Source organism: Aquila chrysaetos, chromosome 9 (genome assembly GCF_900496995.4).
Source record: "Aquila chrysaetos chrysaetos chromosome 9, bAquChr1.4, whole genome shotgun sequence".
Lineage (NCBI taxonomy): Eukaryota > Metazoa > Chordata > Aves > Accipitriformes > Accipitridae > Aquila > Aquila chrysaetos.
Window position 1 is genome coordinate 30,534,928 of NC_044012.1, and position 17,511 is coordinate 30,552,438.

The 17,511-nt window shown below is 53.0% G+C and overlaps 1 protein-coding gene across 4 annotated transcripts in view; it reads right to left on the reverse strand.

Annotated features, from left to right (window-relative positions):
* RPH3A (rabphilin 3A) overlaps window positions 1-17,511 on the reverse strand; it is a 47,675-nt gene that overhangs the window by 14,246 nt on the left and 15,918 nt on the right. For 2 of the 4 annotated variants that reach the window (XM_030025711.2, XM_030025712.2), the window contains exons 2-8: window positions 12,929-13,174; window positions 12,375-12,389; window positions 11,406-11,549; window positions 3,140-3,269; window positions 2,743-2,829; window positions 2,069-2,234; window positions 1,580-1,621 (exon numbers count right to left, since the gene is read on the reverse strand). In XM_030025711.2, the coding sequence (XP_029881571.1) occupies window positions 1,580-1,621; window positions 2,069-2,234; window positions 2,743-2,829; window positions 3,140-3,269; window positions 11,406-11,549; window positions 12,375-12,389; window positions 12,929-13,005 (661 nt within the window). In that variant the 5' untranslated portion in view covers window positions 13,006-13,174. The remainder of the gene's footprint in view (window positions 1-1,579; window positions 1,622-2,068; window positions 2,235-2,742; window positions 2,830-3,139; window positions 3,270-11,405; window positions 11,550-12,374; window positions 12,390-12,928; window positions 13,175-17,511) is intronic. The other 2 variants (XM_030025713.2, XM_030025714.2) reach the window with 2 other exon arrangements.

Below are 17,511 nucleotides of genomic sequence, written 5' to 3' on the forward strand. Positions count from 1 at the left end.
CCCGACTCGCAGGCGAGCCAGCGGCTTAATAAAAGCAGCCTGTTGTTGGGCCGGGAAACTTAACAGCACCAGTTACCGTTGCAATTAAATAGCCTTAATTAAGTGGTTTCCCCAACTGCTGCTGCGTGGGAAGATGAAGATCATCACTCGGCACAACCAGGCTGGGCACAGCCTTGCCGAGGCTCAGCTGGAGCCTCCCGCCGGCACTGGGAGGGATAGCGTGGGCTGCGGCTGAGCCCCGGTACCCCTCCATCGGTACCCCCTACCTGGAGCTCGCCCCGAGACCACCACCCAGACACGCAGGACGCGTCCCCATTGCAAGCGATGCTGCAGGGTGGAGGGAGCACATCTCGGCACAAGACTGTGCCACCCACCCTGCCCACTGAGATGCTGCCTGCCTGCAGCACACCCAACACGGAGCGAAGCCGCAGGCAGCCACAAGTGGGAAACACAACACGGCCCCGGGAACCAGCCGTTAAAACCTCCTGCACATCGAAGGCCATCTGCCAGCTGGGTTATGGCTGCCAAAACAGACCGTGGGCTAAAGGAAGGGTGGGATGGAGGGGACCACTCCGGTGGGGGGTTGTGTCCTCAGCCCCCCCCCCCGCTGCCTCCTCCACACAGCTGAGAAAGGGGAGAGGAAGAGGAGGGTTTGCAGCCACTGGGCTGTTTCCAGCCTAATCATCACCCATCCAGAACCAGCCGGTGCTGCAGGAAGGGTCAGGTAATCTCATCGCCTCGGCACTCCGATGCCAAACTCTGAAAATGGGGGGCTATTATTCAAAATTGTCTCCCAGCAGCATGGCCAGCCAGGGAGCAGTGGGACCCCCAACCCCAGCTCCTGCCAGTGCCAGCAGCAGCATCTGCGGAATGCGGGTCCACAGCAGCACAGGGCACATATGAGGTTAGAAATTGGTGAGCCCTGGTGAGGAACACAGCTTCATGCCTGTAAGCAGGAGGCACCGATTGTGGCCGCTTAAAGCAACCCCCTCAGCCGGCATTGCTATTAAACACAATGATGCAGGCATAGTCCTGGGGGGCTGCGAGTGCTGGAGGGAGCAAGGTATAACCATAAGAAAAAGACTGCTGCATCCTTACCTTGCTTGGGTACCCATGCACAGCACAAGCCTGAGCGCAAGGCACCAGCTCCAAGAGCTTCGGTGGAGGAAACCTGGTGCGGCCAGAGCAGAGCAGCTCGGCTGCTCCATCCCTCGCAGACATGCACAAGCCCCCCACAAGCCTCCTAAAGTTTCCACAGGAGGTTTTCTAAGGACTGTCATTAAATAACCAGAAAAACACCTGCCAATCATCAGCAGGAAATGACACCTACAGAGGCAATTCTGCTCAGCGCTTTCACTTGCAGTGTTTCAGCCCAGGCGTGTGCAGTAGGTGGGGAAAGCCCCAGAATAACTCAGTCCCTGTGCCGTGGGTGGCAGCAGCAAGGAGAGGTCCTGCTGCTGCCACTGCAGCCTCCCACGGGAAACCCTGCGGGAAAACACCGCAGGGCAAGGAGGGAGGGAAAGAGGGGGCTCAGCACAGGCGGCACGGCACAGGGGAGGGTGCAAACACCGGTGCTTACCATCGGAGTCCTGCTCGGCCGGGGGCCTGGCGTCCGCCTGGCCTTGAGAGCACAAACAGAGCAAGAAGCGGTGAAGCTGCAGCCTGCCCGCCCCGCCAACACCAACCCGGGATGTTCTGCTGCTCTTTCCCACTTTTCCTCTTTTATTCTTATCTTTTCTAGGCTTCTGCATTGCCATATTCATACCCAGGTGATGCCCAAACCCCCAGCTGGGCACCCCAGATCCCCATCCAGGGCTGCTTGGCTTGAGGATGTTCCTGCAAACCCGGCCATCCCGACTTGGACAGCCCGGAGAAAGCCTCAGCAGGCAGGGAGGGCAGCAGGGCAATTTCTGCACCCTTTTGAAAACAGGCAGCAGCTACACAACTGCTCTGGATGCTTTTTGCTAGGGCTCACCCTTGGAAACGATAGGGAGGACACCCAACACCTTGCTGGCAGGACCCCTGCCCCTTGCAATGAGGGATGGAGTCAGCACCCGCTGTCACCTACCTCGGGTGGGCCCATGGGAGAGGAGTTTTGGGTCCTCGGTGGGTGGCTCCAACGGGCTGGGCTCACTCGGGGCTTGGGGTCCCTTGTTCTTGCTGACAGGCATCGGCTGGGGCAGCACTTGCTTGGGCAAACCCTTGAAGAACCAGGCACCGGAGCGTTTCCACACCTGGGGGGTGCAGACAGCAGGGTGGCACCCACGTCTCAGGGGGATACTGGGTGCAGACCTGGCAGTCTTCAACCCCCTGCATCACCAGGGTCTTGCCTCCAGCAGGCAACACCGAGGACGTGCACCCCAGTACCCTGCAGCGATCCCACATCCCCTCCTGCTAATTAAGTCTTCAGCTTTTGCACACTGTAGGTGGCAGGGGGGCCGATCTCTGGCCACAATAGCCTCTGCAGCCCCAAGACTTTGTTTTCAAGAAAGAAAAAAAAAAGGTATTTTATATAGAAAACAAGATCATCCTATAAGAACCAGACTCAAGTAGCTTGGCAAGGTTTAGTGGTGCTGGGGGACAGGCTGAAAGTCCCTGGGAGCATCCCCCAGTCTGGACCTGGTGCCGTCTCAGAGGTTTGGGGTGGGAACAGAGCACAGGATGAAACCAAGGGCAGAGACGGTGTCCCCGCTCTGGTGAAAACACCTGGAGCAGGGGAAGCACCCGGGCTGCCACGCTCACCTCCCGCTGCTCACTGCAGATCTTGCAGAGCCAGATGGCATGGGGCCGGCTGTTGGTGGTCTCCACCCCACACTTGGTGCAGACGTTCTGCAGAGAAAGCAAAGCACCGGGTGGCAGCGGGGACGCCGCGGCCACCCAAAGGTCCTACCGCACCAGCACCACCCCTCGGGAGCGCGAGGTTTATGAGAGATGGTTAACGAGAGCTCTCCCAGCCCGAACACTGGTGATTGCAGAAACCCCCGGGGATGTCCCCTTGTGCCACGTGCAGAGAGATGCTGGGCAATCAAAACACGCATCGAAAGACCAAGGTGCCCATTTTTGCACCAGGGGAGGGTGGTGGGTGCTGTTTGGATCTGGGGGGCTGCAGCCAGCAGCAAGGTGCAGGGAGATGCCTCACCTTCTTGCAGTCCTCGCAGACAACGCAGGCGGATCCCCGCGGCCCCAGCTGCTCCCCGCAAAGGATGCAGCGGTTCACTCCGTCCCCCAGCACGCTCCGGCGCATGTCCTCCAGCCGGGTCATGAGTCGCCTGGCAGAAAGGGGACAGGGACTGTCGGGAAAGGCACCATGCGGCCGGGATGCGGAGGTCCCGCTCCCAAGGGGCGGCTGCTGCCTTTGGTCCATCTGCTCCTTTTCCTGGTGCTGGTTCCAGCAGAGCCTCTCCTCTTCCAGCTACAGGAATGCAACCGGGGGAAAAGACACATCCCAGGGGACATGTCGGAGTATTATATTCCCCTACAGCTTTATATTGCATGACTATTAACTTCCACTGACACTGCCAGAAAGCAGATACTGGCCCCAGCTCCCACATACACACACGTGCATAAAATCCATCCAAATCAGCACCTTTGCACAAAGCGGTTTGGCATCAGTGAAGCAGCTTCTTCCCCCAAATGGAAACCTCTCCACCCAGTCCCAGTGACTACCCACAGAAGAGCTGCGAGAGGAGATCTTGGAAGGGCTCTGGCAGGAGGACTGAATGAATGCATTAGCTTTCTCATTTTCTAAGGAAAAAATTGCGTGTGATTTACTTTATGGAAATTCTTAGCCCTTTGAGTAAAATGCAAAAAGCCCACTGGAGAACAGGCTATAAAAACACATCTGTTTACTGCAAAGGTAAAAAAAACGCAGTTAAGCAACTTCTGAAAAAAAAAAAACAAAAACCAAACCAGCACTGGCAAAAGCAGTTTGCAACGCAGGAGCAGGAACGAGCTGCCTGCCGAGCACCCGAGAGCTGGCGGCGAGTTGTACGCTCAGTTAACCCAGAATCCTGGCCCTAAAAATAGCACTAGAAGGGAAAAAGGATGCATTATTTATGCCATTCAGCAAGGAAGGAGAAGGAATGAAGAATGGGAGGAGGAGACCCAAGCCCACTGGAGAAAGCGGCAGGCCCCCTTGCCCGCGGGGCTTCCATCCTCTCCCATGGCAGCCTGACCCAAATCTGACAAAGCCACTAACACGGCATGCCGTGTAAAACACCCAACGTTTAAAAGACATTTTCCCACATGTCTGATGACAGCTTCAGATTTATGGCAGCTCGGCTGCCAACACCTCTGAATCGCTCATAAACAATATATGAGCTCCCCTCTACATCTGGTGCTTCTGCTGTTGGTCTCCAGCCACTCGCAGGACAGCCAGCATCCTGTGGACTGCACATAGAAAAGGAATGGCATTATTGTACATGGGTGCTTGATAAAGGAATAGCAGCAAGAACGGAAAAAATAAAGCATCATGGAATGCGTAACCTATTACAGTTCATAAAATGCCCCACTGGAATCTCGCTGCAGTCAATGGGAGCATCTTGAAGCATCAGCCACTGAGTCAAGCCCAAAGCAGGGATGCGGCTCTGTGACTCAGCGTACATTATCCGACCAAAGCCAGGTTATTATGACATCTCGTTTAGATGGAAGACATCGGCTATGCTAAAACCCACTGGAGAATTTCTCACTCCTCCCCACGCAGGGGCTGATCTCCCTGGACTCGAGTGTGCTCAGGGCTGCTGATGTGGAGGTGCCTCCTGACAGTTATTAATGAACCTGCAGCCCACTCCCAGTGAGGAGACAGGAAAGCTGGGCTGGGCAGCCAGTGGAGCCAGACGGAGCCAGCAGTCAGGAGAAATCGCTATTTTCAGAGCTACGGTGTCACCAGACAGCAGATGGGCGAGCTTGCAAGTTCCTTCAGACTTCATCGCCTCAAGTTTCGGCAGCGACATGACTGTGGCTCTCTAAATAGAGCAATTCTGCTTCTCATCCTTTTGTTAAAAAAATAACATCCTCAGACCACAGCGAGGTGCTTTAATGCCTTTCCACTTTGCTCTTAATGTGAAAGCTATCTGCTAGCCTAACTCCTTGCTCCGGCGTTCTTCCCAAAAGATGCGGCTCTCTATCCCTGTCCTTCAGCATCTGTTTTGCAGGTGATCCATAGGTGATTTCTTCCTCCAGAACAAGTCAGCTCCTAGAGCCACCATCCGCCCTTGGCGTCCTCCCAAGCTCCACGGCCGATACACCCTGCTGCAAACACGGAGGTCCCAGTGATTTCAAGAGAGCTACATCATCCCATAAACACCCGGCCAGCGACGAGCAGTATTTCTAATTAAAACCTAGAAACTGGCTGTTCCCCAAACATTTAAATGAAATGAATCACACCACAGTTGTTCCCAGCCCACATCCCACCCCATGCAACACAGGGTCCCCATGAAGAGCCCCCAAAAGCAAATAACCGACAGCGTCCAACTTCTGTCACAGCACATTGCTCCCACCTCGACAGGGGAAACATTTCTGGGGCAAAACCTTTCTCTTCCTAGCAGCAAAGCACATGTACAAGCCCCGTATCTTCTGCAATTCCACACCTCCACCCCCCCCCCCCCCCCCACTATGCTGCAGGAGCTCTGCTCCAAGAGAAGCAGCTTCCAGTTGGAAATCTGCAAGCCCAAACAAACTTATTATAGAAACTAGAACAAATGGCACAATCAAAGAAAAGAAAAAAAAAGCAAGCCTTTGCATTTCAAGAGATTCATTATTTAGCTGTAAAATCTTTCCCAGTCTCTCATTTACCAGAAGCAGCTCTTTAAGACATTGGGGTTTTTTTAACCAGTGGAAGAGCTTCAGCAGCCAGTACACACACCTGTGGCACCGCTTTCATATGAAGCACATTTGCCTAATTAAAACATCCATTCAAGCCAGAGAAATTAGGCTTTTTTTCCCCCAGTTCAAACATGGCCATAAGAGGACTGTATAAAAAGTTAAATTTTAAGTCCTGGCATGAACCTGGCAGAAAGAGGGCAGGACCTGGGAAAGGGAGTATTGCACCGAGACCAGGGAAGCTCCTGGTTAAGGTGATAACTGGGAAGAAAAAGCCCAGGTTTCTCTTCGACTCCATCCAGCACCACCCTACACGCATGCCAGAGCCCCATGCATGTGCTGTTCTCCCACTGATAACTGGAGGGATGCTCTGCTCTTGCCCAGGCAGCAGCTAGGAGCAAGCTTTCTGCCTTCCCAAAAACTTTTCTCTCCCTCTCCCCTAGATATCATTTGTTTCTCTTTTTTATTGCACATAAAACAGCCATCCAGTTCATCACTTTCCCTTGCATGTCTCTAGGACTACAGCAACATCTTCCTTACCATTATGTGCACTTCAAAGTGCCCATCCCTCTGGCCTCCGTAAGACTAACTTCAAAGAGCAGAAAATATGCTTCAAATTGTTAAAATGGGGGGGGGGGGGAAACCCAAGAGAGGAGTAATTGAAGGCAGTGGCAGGGAGCTGGCTAAGGCCGGCATCCAGGAGCCTCACCTCTCCGGGAGACAGCCCTGCAGAGAGGGAGAGCATCCATCATCTGCTAAAGAAATACGTATTAGTCACTGATGGGAGCAAGATATAAGAACTGGGCAATATGCTATATCTGAAATGCTTAACATGCACCTGAGACGACAATAGCAATAGAACAGTCCTCTGATAATAAAATAGTCACCTGGCCCCATAAATCCGGTTTGGAAGAGAAAGGTGAGCAGCCCCGGGGCAGCAAGGGCTGGTGGGAGACCTCCCCTGCCCAGGAGAGACCCAGGAGCCCCGGCGCAGGCAGGGGAAGGGTTTGCATTCTCAGCAAGACCTTCAAACATCTCCCACCATTTTCAGGCGGATGGAGGGTCCCACAGGGATGCAGCAAAGGCTGCTCACCAGGCTGAGGACCATCTCAGGCTAGGCTGAATCCTAGATAAGATAAAATGCCATAGCACTGCGGGTTTCATCTCTTGCGCTAGGACCAAAGCGATCCGGAGAGGGACAGAGAGTCTCTGGCATTAAGTGCTGATGATCTCAGGAAACAAGACTTAACAGCGGGGCAGGCACGCAAGAGTTTGTTGCGTTTAAATATTCATTGCCACTCTGCAGAAATGAATGGCTAAAGACGTGTCTAATGGGTTTTAAATCATGTCAGGGAGGACACTTAATGCAGCAGACAACAAATTGCTGCACGGGGGTGGGAGAACGACCGGACCTGCGAGGAAGGACCTGATCCAGGGCACCACGAGCTGGGTGCTCCCCAGCCCCGTGCAGGGCTGGACTTAGTCACCACTTACGTGGCAAAAAGAAATTCAAGTAAAACACAAAGGAGGTCACAAAGTGCCTCCAGAATTAAGCACTGACTTTCCTCCATGGGGAAATCATGTGCCTTAAAGGGCTGAATATTAAATTAAGTCTAATTTTAATGGTATAAGAGAGACAAGAAAAGAAGCCAAGCTACAAATTAAAGAAAACATAATTAAAATCAGGATAAAAAATGAGAAGCAATTTTCTTCCCTTACAAGTGCACAGGTAACTAAAGGTAAATCATCATTTGAGCTTTTACAGGTCGACTTTCAAAGCTTATCCTGTGCTGAGAGCCCTCACTATGGAGGGAAGATGCCCAAGGAGGCCAGGGGAATTCATGCATTTCAGAGGGTCCCATTTCATGCTAGTGCATCACTCCAGGTCCTTGCTGCCTCCTGTGATGTGTTACAGAAGGGTTGTTATTTCCCAGGCTCATCCCAGTCTCAGAAATAACCTGAACAAAAATTCAAGAAGCGTGTGAGCTGTCTTCTGGCCACGAATTAACCTCATCTCTTCTAGAAGCTGGCATCTCAGGAGACATTTCTGCATGCCTCCAGCAACTACCCTGCCCTTCCTGGCCCCTATTTTTATTTTTGTGTTGTCTGAACATGAGGAAGAAAATATGAGAGTGTGGTCCCCAGAGAGCATCTCTGCTGCTGGCCACCGTGGTTAATGACTTAATCCCCTGTGACTTCAGCCATCTGCTCCAGCGTTATGCATGTGTTATCCCAGCAATAAGCAGCCAAATTAAAATGCAATTCTGCTTGATAGCTGGTCCTCTCAGAGGGAAGGTGAGAGGCTGTGACCCACAGCGAGAGAGTCAAACCATTGCACTTTTAGAGGGAAGGGAATAGCTGCTCCCAGGCAGGGGCACGGCCTGATCCAGGAGCGATGTGTCACATTACCCCTGGGAGAACCGGCTCCATGCCGTGAGGTGCTCTCCAGAAACAGCAGTTTCTAACTTTGTACAGTTTAAGATATTTTCTTCGATGCTGAGAGCATGATGGACCTCATTAAGCAGCGGAGCAGACTCAGTGGGTTATTGATGGCACCCAATTATAGGTGCATAACAGAGCCAATTAGTGCCTGCAGGTGCTCCCACATCAGCTAGGAGGAACAGGCTCCTCATGGACTGCAGCTGGAGCATCATCACCACCACCACCACCACTGCGGCACAGAGCCACTGCAGGGACTCCCCAAGCACGAGCCCAGGCCAAGCAGGGAGGGAGAAGGGACGGGAACAGATCCGTCCCTGCCGCAGGTCCGCTTTGCCCTCTGATCCCTCTGCTCCACTGGCTTTCAGCCCGTGTGCCCCTAAACTGGCCCAAAGGATTATCCTAATCCCCAGGCAGTTGTAAAGTCCTTCATCAACTCACGCTTGACGCGCTCTCACTGTATTGCTGTTTAAGATGATTTCAGCTCCTATTGTCCTTCTCTGTGCTATGAGACAATGACCCAGCCAAAAAAAGCCACACACCAAAGTGTCCCTGTCCTACAATCCTCTTCAGCATCCAGATCACGTATCTTGCGGGCCTCCATCCACCCCCGGTGCTAAAAATACTCTTTCACTAGATTAATTTGAGCTGGGTTTGACATGAAGTCCAATTCCACAAACATCTTCTCAACAAGCAGCATCGATTTTTTCCCACCCTGCCCTGGCCGGCCAAGGTAAGGGGCTCATGGGTTGGCAGATACAGGAGAGGGGACACAAGAGGGCAGGAGATGGAGGAGATGGATGGCACTAAATCAGGAGGGACTTCAAGGCACAAGGAGGTTCGTTTGCAGCCAGCACCCAGATGTCATGATTGCTCAGGTATTGTATATGAAGTTCAAACGCACACCCTCAAACACATCTGCTCATGAAAACAGCTCCAAGTATTTACTACATGTTTCCCCTTTGGAAGGCACATTCATTCATGTAAGCTATTCCTTATTTAACCAAAGCCAGGTTTCTAATGGATCTTCCTTTTTTTTGCCCGTTCCAGGAATAGAGAATCCCGGAAAACCACAGAAAAATCAGGCTTTCCAGGGGCATCTCCCTAGAGCAGCTTGTCTGACCGAGGGACACAGTCACAACCGCTGCATCCCTGCCAGAGGCCAGCCTGGCAAACCCGGATTATTTTGTAATATAAGGAGCTATTCTGGATAACGTCCGAGCAGCTCCTGAACGGGTGATTGTGTACGAGACTGATATAGACACTGTCCCATATTTCTGTAGCTGCACATCCTACAGCTCTTGTTGTGCAAGCCAACAAACACAAAGGAGCTGGCAAGGCTCCTGCTACGCCTACATGCAGGAGGCAAATCAGCTGTGACTGCACATCCGCCAGCCTTCTCCTGCTCTACTCCGAGTACGGCACAAAGTCCTCCGCCGGGCTTTTTCATGAATGAGGATGAGAAAACCTCCTCTGGCTCGACTAATGAAGGTAAAAGGGAGAGTTTCTGCAGGGTTGCAAACAGCTGCAGGAATGCACAATAAAAAAAAAAACAAACCAAACAAACACAAAAAACCAAACAAACAAAAATCCTCCCCCACTGCTAAAGTTGATTTAAGCATAAACCAAAGAGCATCATGTTTGAGGGTAATTCTTACTGGGCTGCAAATGGGCAAAGCTGGGGAAACGCTGTTTGCAAGCAATTTTGGGGAATGAATCCCCCACCATTCATAGCTACTTTCACCTGGTTTCTGCCAGAAAGCAGGGAGAGGAAAGCGTTGCATGTTGTAACACCAGGCAACGCCAGCCAGGGAGAGGCAATACCTGCCTAAACTGTTCACAGACCAGCTCCTAACAAAGTATTTCTAAAAACGAGTAAATAAATCCACCACTTCGGAGGCCACGGACTGCAGCAACCAAGGAAGGCTGCGTGCTGCAGCTGGAGCCCCCATGACTGCATCGCAAATGCACACTCAATATTTAAGCATTATTAAGCAGCTGGGGTGATGGATTAAAGCTCCGGTTGCAGCATGAGGCTCTGCGGGCACAGGCAGGTTCTCTCTGCATTTCACCAAGCAGCTGCCCCGCAGAGCCATGCGCCTGTTTGCTGAGCAAAGCTGTCCCCGAGCTGCGAGTGGGGCTTTGACACTCTCCGAGGCAGTGGAGAGCACAGTTCCTGCCTGGGCCTGAGTCGTTTCCCTGCAAGAGGAAAAAAAAAAAAAAAAAAAAAGGACAGTCGATGCTTAAGCTTAGCAAGAATAAAATACTTCTCTGTAATGAAAAAAGGCATGACGCCTGACAAACAGGATTATGGAGATCCCCTCTGGAAAACCATCCCCAGGGGAGCAAGTCGATACCTAATTATAAGAATTATTTCACCTGGCACCTTTGCCCAGGCAGGGTGGAGATGCAGTAAAAGCCAACACAGGCACTTCTGGCCCTCTGCTCCACATCAGGTGCATTGGCACCAGGGATGCTCCCAGCACCCACCAGTGATTGTGGGGACCCCACCACGGATTCAGTCAGGGCAGCACCAGTCCCCCCAGCCCCCCAGGAGCTGGTCCCAACACATGGCCAGCCCCATGGCTGGGCATCACTCAGACCTATTCAGCTTCACAGACATCTCATTTCTGGGTAGAAGGAGGGATTAACTGCCGGGACACGCAGCTGGAGGGGGTGATGGATCCATCTGTGTTCCCGAAACAAGACAAAACACCTTTTGGTGAACCGTGGCTTTGCCCGCGCTCACGGGTGCTCGGGCTCAGGACTGGGCAAGCAGCAGCAGCAGCTTCACTCCCCCAAAATGAGATGTTATTAATAATCCCTTCTGGATGGAAAAAAAGAAATAAAATAAAATTGATGAGACTATAAATTCTTGTTCCAGAACACAGCAGCAGCACGCTGAGCGACAACAACACACCGAGCAGCTCCCTCCCCTGCTTACAGGTTCCTCCTGGCCAAGGACCAACGCCAGCTCAAAAAGATCCCCCGCAGGCTCCCTTTCAGGAGAAACACTGCAGTGCAGTAGCTGCTGGCCAGGAAAGCAGCCAAGCGAGCGCTTTCCCACCACGGGCACTGGCAAGGCTCGGGGTCCCTCCCGTCCCGCTGGTGCGGTGGTGCCCATGCCGCCGCCACTACTGCCTTACCCGATGCGCTCCTGCTCCATCTCCTCCATCTTCTCAGCCCGGGCGATGACTCGGTTGATGATCTCCTTCTCCTCGTCTGTCAGCTCCTCGCTCTTGCGCTGCCGGTCGGGCTGGCCTCCCCGTGCTGCCCAGCCGGCGGGGAGCCTGTGGGGAGAGGGGGGGGGCCAGGCCTTCGTCCACAGATCATGCACATGCATGCACATGCGTGTGTGCAACCACACGTGTGTGTAGGCAACAGCCAGGCACCAATTCCCAAACAGAGGAAGGAGGAGTACGATACCTCCCCATCCTCCAAGCTCTCTTCTAGCAGAAAGCCTGCAAATAGCACCCACCCTCCAGGTGGAAGCTCTTATTTCCATTTGGGGGGGGGGGGGAGGTCATATGGAAACATTTGTTTCATAGGGAGAAAACTGATTTCCTTTTCAAAAATATTCTCATTATTTCCACATTAAGCATCAACCGACACAGTTAATTTTGCACCCTGCTCTCTGCTGTGTAACACCGAGTTTGCAAGCAAGCTGTGGTACCGGGGTGATGGCTGCAGGAGCGGGTGTTTTTTTGGGTACATTTTATCAAACATGGGAGTTTCTCCTCTCCTATCCTCATTTCCAAAGATCCTTTCGCACAGCAAGCATAGCCTGGGCATCAGGCAGTTCTAACCTGGTGACACAGTAACATCTGCCACTCAGCCTTGCAAATTAGCAGGCGGCAGAGGGGTAACGCTAACGAAGGATGCAAAAGGCAAATGCCCCTCCTCCCCTCATCTTCCTGCTCATCTTGGGTCTTTTCCCCCTGGGCTGAGCAGACCCACACAGTCTTAAACCTTAAATTCATTAAAACCCTCTGCAGTGCTTCCCAAAATTATTTGCTTTGTTTCTTGCATCAGACTAAAGTTCTTCCTGTTCTCTCAAGACCATCAGAGTAGCAGGTAAAGAGCAATAGGCCAAAAAAAGCAAGTGAGATACTTACTGCTCCTTCTCGCTGCTGGGAGGGACAGAGAAAGAGAGGGAACAAGGATTAGGTGAGAGAAGGGATGAGGACAGCTCAGCGCAGGCACAGCCAGCGCTCTCCCTGCCTTGGGGGTGACGGTCCCTGACAGCGTGTCCCTCTCCATGGACCCCCGCTGCTCCTCCAAAGCAATGTGGAGAAGCTCTGAACACAAGCTTTGCCCAGCCCCTACATCATCTGGGCACCCAAAACCAGCACCCATCCACAGGTGCTGCCACCAACCATCCAGCCGGGATGGAGATCTGCCATGCGGTGGGACACAGCATCACCTTACACGGCAGTTGCGTTGGAGGGCGTCAGGACAGACAGATGGGGCTCCTCCTTGGCACCGGGGTGAGTGCACACCCATGGGTCTGTCCCCACCACCTTTCTCAGGGGGTTTAGGAGGCAACGTGGCAAAACGTCCCCAGCCAACCGGCGCAAACCCCATTCCCAATATCCCCCAGAGAAAGAACTGGGGCGGCTGCACCCGCATCACCTCCCACCCCCCAGGGACCCCAGACCCCTTCTCTTACCTGGCCCGGAGAGACATGGTCCTGTCGCCGGGGCACATCCACCGGTCAGAGCTGCCGCCCACCACCGCGTCAGTCATTGCTGGCTGCCGAGGGGACGCGAGGACAAGCGGAGCGAGTTTGGGCACACCAGTACTCCGCCGATGAGCGCCGATGCGGCACGCCAGGGAAGTCAATCACTTTGCTCGTCTGCCCGTGCTCTCAGGTAGCAGCGATGTCAAAAAAGGTAACCTGGTGCTTTCAGCCAGGCTGGGGGGGATGGGGGGGGGGAACGACAGAAAAACAAAAACCACAAAATCACGCCAGGCAGGGCTTTATTTTTGGCATTAAGAGGAGTGAGAGCAGGGAGACGAACAGGAATGTCACTTTAGTCACTGCCTCGATATCATGCACGAGACGCAGGAGCCTATAACCACCACCCTCCCAGGAGGGCAATGCAGCCACGCTCGGCACGGATGTAATTAATGAGATACCCGACCTCACATTAATTATGAGGCTTCAGAGCTGGGAGGGAAGAGGATGTTTCCGTTTCAGAGAAAAATCTACAAACTAGGAAATATTCTCCCCAATGCTCAGCATGTCTCGCTGTCCTCCCCCAAACCACATTCCCCCTGGACAAAACTCCTCCTTTTGCTTTTTTATTTACTAAAGTTTTTGCCAAATGAAACCGGGAGAGGCACTGAAGGGGGATGTGGCAGCAGGACCTGAACACAATATTCTGTCTACTCATCTCCAAAAGATTCATCATGAAAGGGACCTCTTCAAACCCTTCTCCTTTCAGCAAAACTGACAGCTTTATCAAAAAACAATTTGATGTAAAATTCAGAGCCTGAGTGCTAGTTTATTGCCATTTTCTGGGGGTGTTTTACCCCTCCACCCACTGCCCCTACTCACTGCGTGGTGATGGGGACCAGATGGCAAAGCCCAAGCTGATGCCAGCCCGCATCATCCACGGCACAGGGACAGACCCATCCATCCCATTGTCTCTTCTGGGGGAAAACCAGTGCTTTTACACAGGATGAACACCGCAGGCAGAGCAGTGTCCCCCAACCAAGGGAAGGGCAGGATCCATCCCCCTGCCCAGCCTGCGAGATGCTGGGGGATGCTGTGATTACACTGGGAGCCGCTGCCACACCTGGACCACTCTTAGGATGGCCCCCAAGAGCAAAGGGTGCAGCTCACGGGTCTGCGGACGGCATCAACCACGAGATATCGCTTGCAAAGGGAAAAACTCGGGTTGAGCCTCCCTTTATAGTCACTAAGGTGGAAATAAAAGAGAAGGCAATCCATCCACGAAGGGCTTGGCTTTGCTGCAGCGCTAATGAGAACACAAGGCACCGAGGAGGATACAAATCCCCCCTTCGTTAGGACCCCCTGCCAATGGGGAAAGTTTTTGTTAGCTTAACTATTTCCTATCCGCAGGTTTTTCCCCACTGCCCATCTCCTCTCTGGAAGCAGAGCCGGCATGGGGTACCCACTGGGATCCCCCCACGGCAGCAGCCTCCCACCTGCATTGCTCGCAGCACCTGCATTTGAATTTGCTTCCTCCTGTCTGCAGCAGAACAACAACAACAAAAAAAAAAAACCAAAAAAAACCCTACAAAACCCCAAACCCCTCTGCAGAGCCCGGCCCACACGCAACGAGACTACTCCCAGCCCATGGGCTGTTCAACCTCCCAAACCTGCTGCCCTGGGAAGATGCTGTCCCAGATTCCTCCCTGGCTGGAAGGGACCGCTCAACCGCCCATATCCCGCAGGGTCCCAGCACGGAAGCCAGCATCCCAGAGCTGCCTGGGGGTCCCAGCAGCACCAGAGCTCAGCCCAAACCCAGCAAATGCACCTTTGCAGGGCACAAAGCAACTCCAGTTCTCAGCCAAACTCCAACAGAGGCACTGGGGAGGTTGCCCCAAGGAGAAGGTGGAAAACAGGAGCTTGCAAAACTGCCCTACTAAAATCACAAACTCTGAGCCACGAAAAAATGTGCAACTTTCCCAGAAAGGGGGACAAATATAATTCCTATCCTCCACTTTCTGCTCTGCAATATTACAGGGATTTCTCCCTCACTCCCTGAAGAGTCAGCAGAGATTTGAGGCTTACCTTTGCTTCACTGATAACTTCCAAAAATACACACATACATAAAAAAAAAAAGAAATTAAGCACGTGGGGTAATTAGTGCTCCGCTGGTTTCATACAGCGACCATTCCTGTGCCAAACCAGAAGGCTCTGATTGACAAGGTCAGTTAAATAAGCAAATTGTTCATTTAAGTCCCCACTGTCAGCTCCACAATCTGCACTGCAGCAGCAAACTCCTGCCAGGGACGTAGGGTCCCGTCACAGCCGGGAGCAGGGTGGGGGTTCTCGCAGGGCTGGACACAGATTTAATGGGGTGCCCCGGGAGGAAGGGCAGCACCATGCTGCTGGCACCCATTTTGGGGGAGAGGTGGGTGGGTAAGGGATTTGCCCAAGGTCACACGGAGCAGGAGCAGCCGCCCCGGCTCCACAAAGAATAGGGGAAAATCTCTGTTTTTTCCTAGCAAAGAGGGTAGAGCAAGAACCAGCACTTCAGCTGGCAAGGAGGGAGAACTCCTTCCCCCAACTAGAACTTTCTGCTAATAATAGAGAGGCCACGGGTGTTTCGCTTTGTTGAGGATGGAGAAGAGCCAGGGGACGGCTCCTGGAGGAATACACAAGCCTTTCCCTCCGCCTATAAATAATAGATTTTGAAGATCTACTTTGCATTACTTCCAGCAACTACTCTTGCTTGTCCTAATGCTTGGTTCTGCATTTTTAGCGCGCAGTAAAGAACAAAATAACAGCTTACGGTGGCTTTTTCCTCCCACCAAATCCTTGCTCACAAACAAAAGGATGTGGCAATCCAAGTCGTGATCAATAGGATGCAGCAGCATTTAGTTAATGAAATGGAAATATCCCATCCTAGGATGATGCCAAGACCTTCCAGGGTTTGGCTGTCCCCAAAGGGTCCTGGGACCTACTCCCCCCATGTCTGCCATCAAGGGGGATGTGAGGAGCCCCCTCGTCCCCATGTGGCGCCAGCTGCTCGAGATTCCCCGATTGCAGGCAGAGGTCGGGAGGAGCAAGGCGGCATCGCCCGCCGGCACAAACGTGGCACATCCTAGGCAGAGCCAGGAATAGAAGCGAGGTCTTAATTTCTGGCCTTAAGGAAGAGCCACATGACTCTAATCACGCCGCTCCATTACTTCTGTATGATGGAGCCCATGAATTTGATCATGCCTTAATAAAAAGGGATTGAACGCCTTCCGTGAATCACTCTGCCTCTCCCCAAGCCGCCAGCGCTGTTGTCCCGCGCGCAGACGCTGCTCGCTCTGAGCCAAGAGGTGCCTGTTCATGGGTCCACCGCCAGCACCCAAAATCCAGCAGATGCAGTGTCAGCAACCGGCAGGTCCCCCTCACCCTCCAGCAGCCCTGGGCAGGCAGGGAAAGGCAGCAGGAGCCCCATGGGTGCTCCGTGGGCACCAGGAGGGACACGGGGCTGCTGGTGCCCTGGGAAGGACCCGAAGCCAGCGGAGGTACCCACACTGCCACCACCAACCGGGCATCTGCAAAGAGAGACCATTACAGGGCTGCCCAAACACACTGGTTTAGCCATCTGGAAATAACGTACTGGGGTAGAAAACAGAAAATTCAGTATTTTAAAGACTCCTAGTGCAATAATCAGGTTTTTACAGTGAGCTCAACATTTCACACTTGGCAGTGCCTGCAGCGATCATCTCCACCAGCAAAGACACTGACACAGGCAACCTATTTCTCCAGCCTTCTCAGCTCTGCAATGCAGCTTTCTTAAATATTGAATAAGTCTGCTGCTCTACACCACCTGCCAGTGCCAATGATGAGGTAATTTTTGCATTGACAAAGCCTAATGCGATTAATCTGGTTTGAAAGGGCAGGTTTTAGAGCCGGTCCATTCACTCGGTGAAACACACTTGCAGACAGAGCATCAGCAGCGGCTTGTTATTCACCGCCAGCAGTCAGACCCCAAACAAATAACCCAAACTGCTGCTCGGATGCCAAGTGAGAGATTATTTCTGCGTGTCATCGCCAAACAGGAGGTTTTGAACTTGAACGGATCCAAACACCATCCTCCGTCAGGCTGACAGGGTTTTCACGCCAGCTCTGAGGCGAGCCCGGGCACGGGAGCTGATTTATGCTCCCCAGCTGGATGGTGGAGCTGGGCATTGGGAGGGAAAAATAGGGTATGACATGCAATTGCCTGATGGGGCTCCCCAGCCCCATGCCCAGGTAGAAGGGGTGAGTATTTTGGGGTGACAAGGACCCACTGGGAACCCCCCAAGCCGAGCGGTCAGAAGAGAAAATGCAGAAGCTGGGATGCACCGGCAGCCCCAGGACGGGAATCATGCCTCCCCGCTGCTCAGCTCACACGTGTCCCCAAACACTGTTTTTAGCTGGAGCTCTCTCCCAGTTAGCAGTGACATTTACCGCCATCCCACAAGTCCATCAGGGCCAGATCCTGCCCTTCTCCATGCCCCAGTACCGCGGCCGGTGCCTGGCACCCAGAAGAGCTGTGCAAACCACAGGGGATCCCAGAT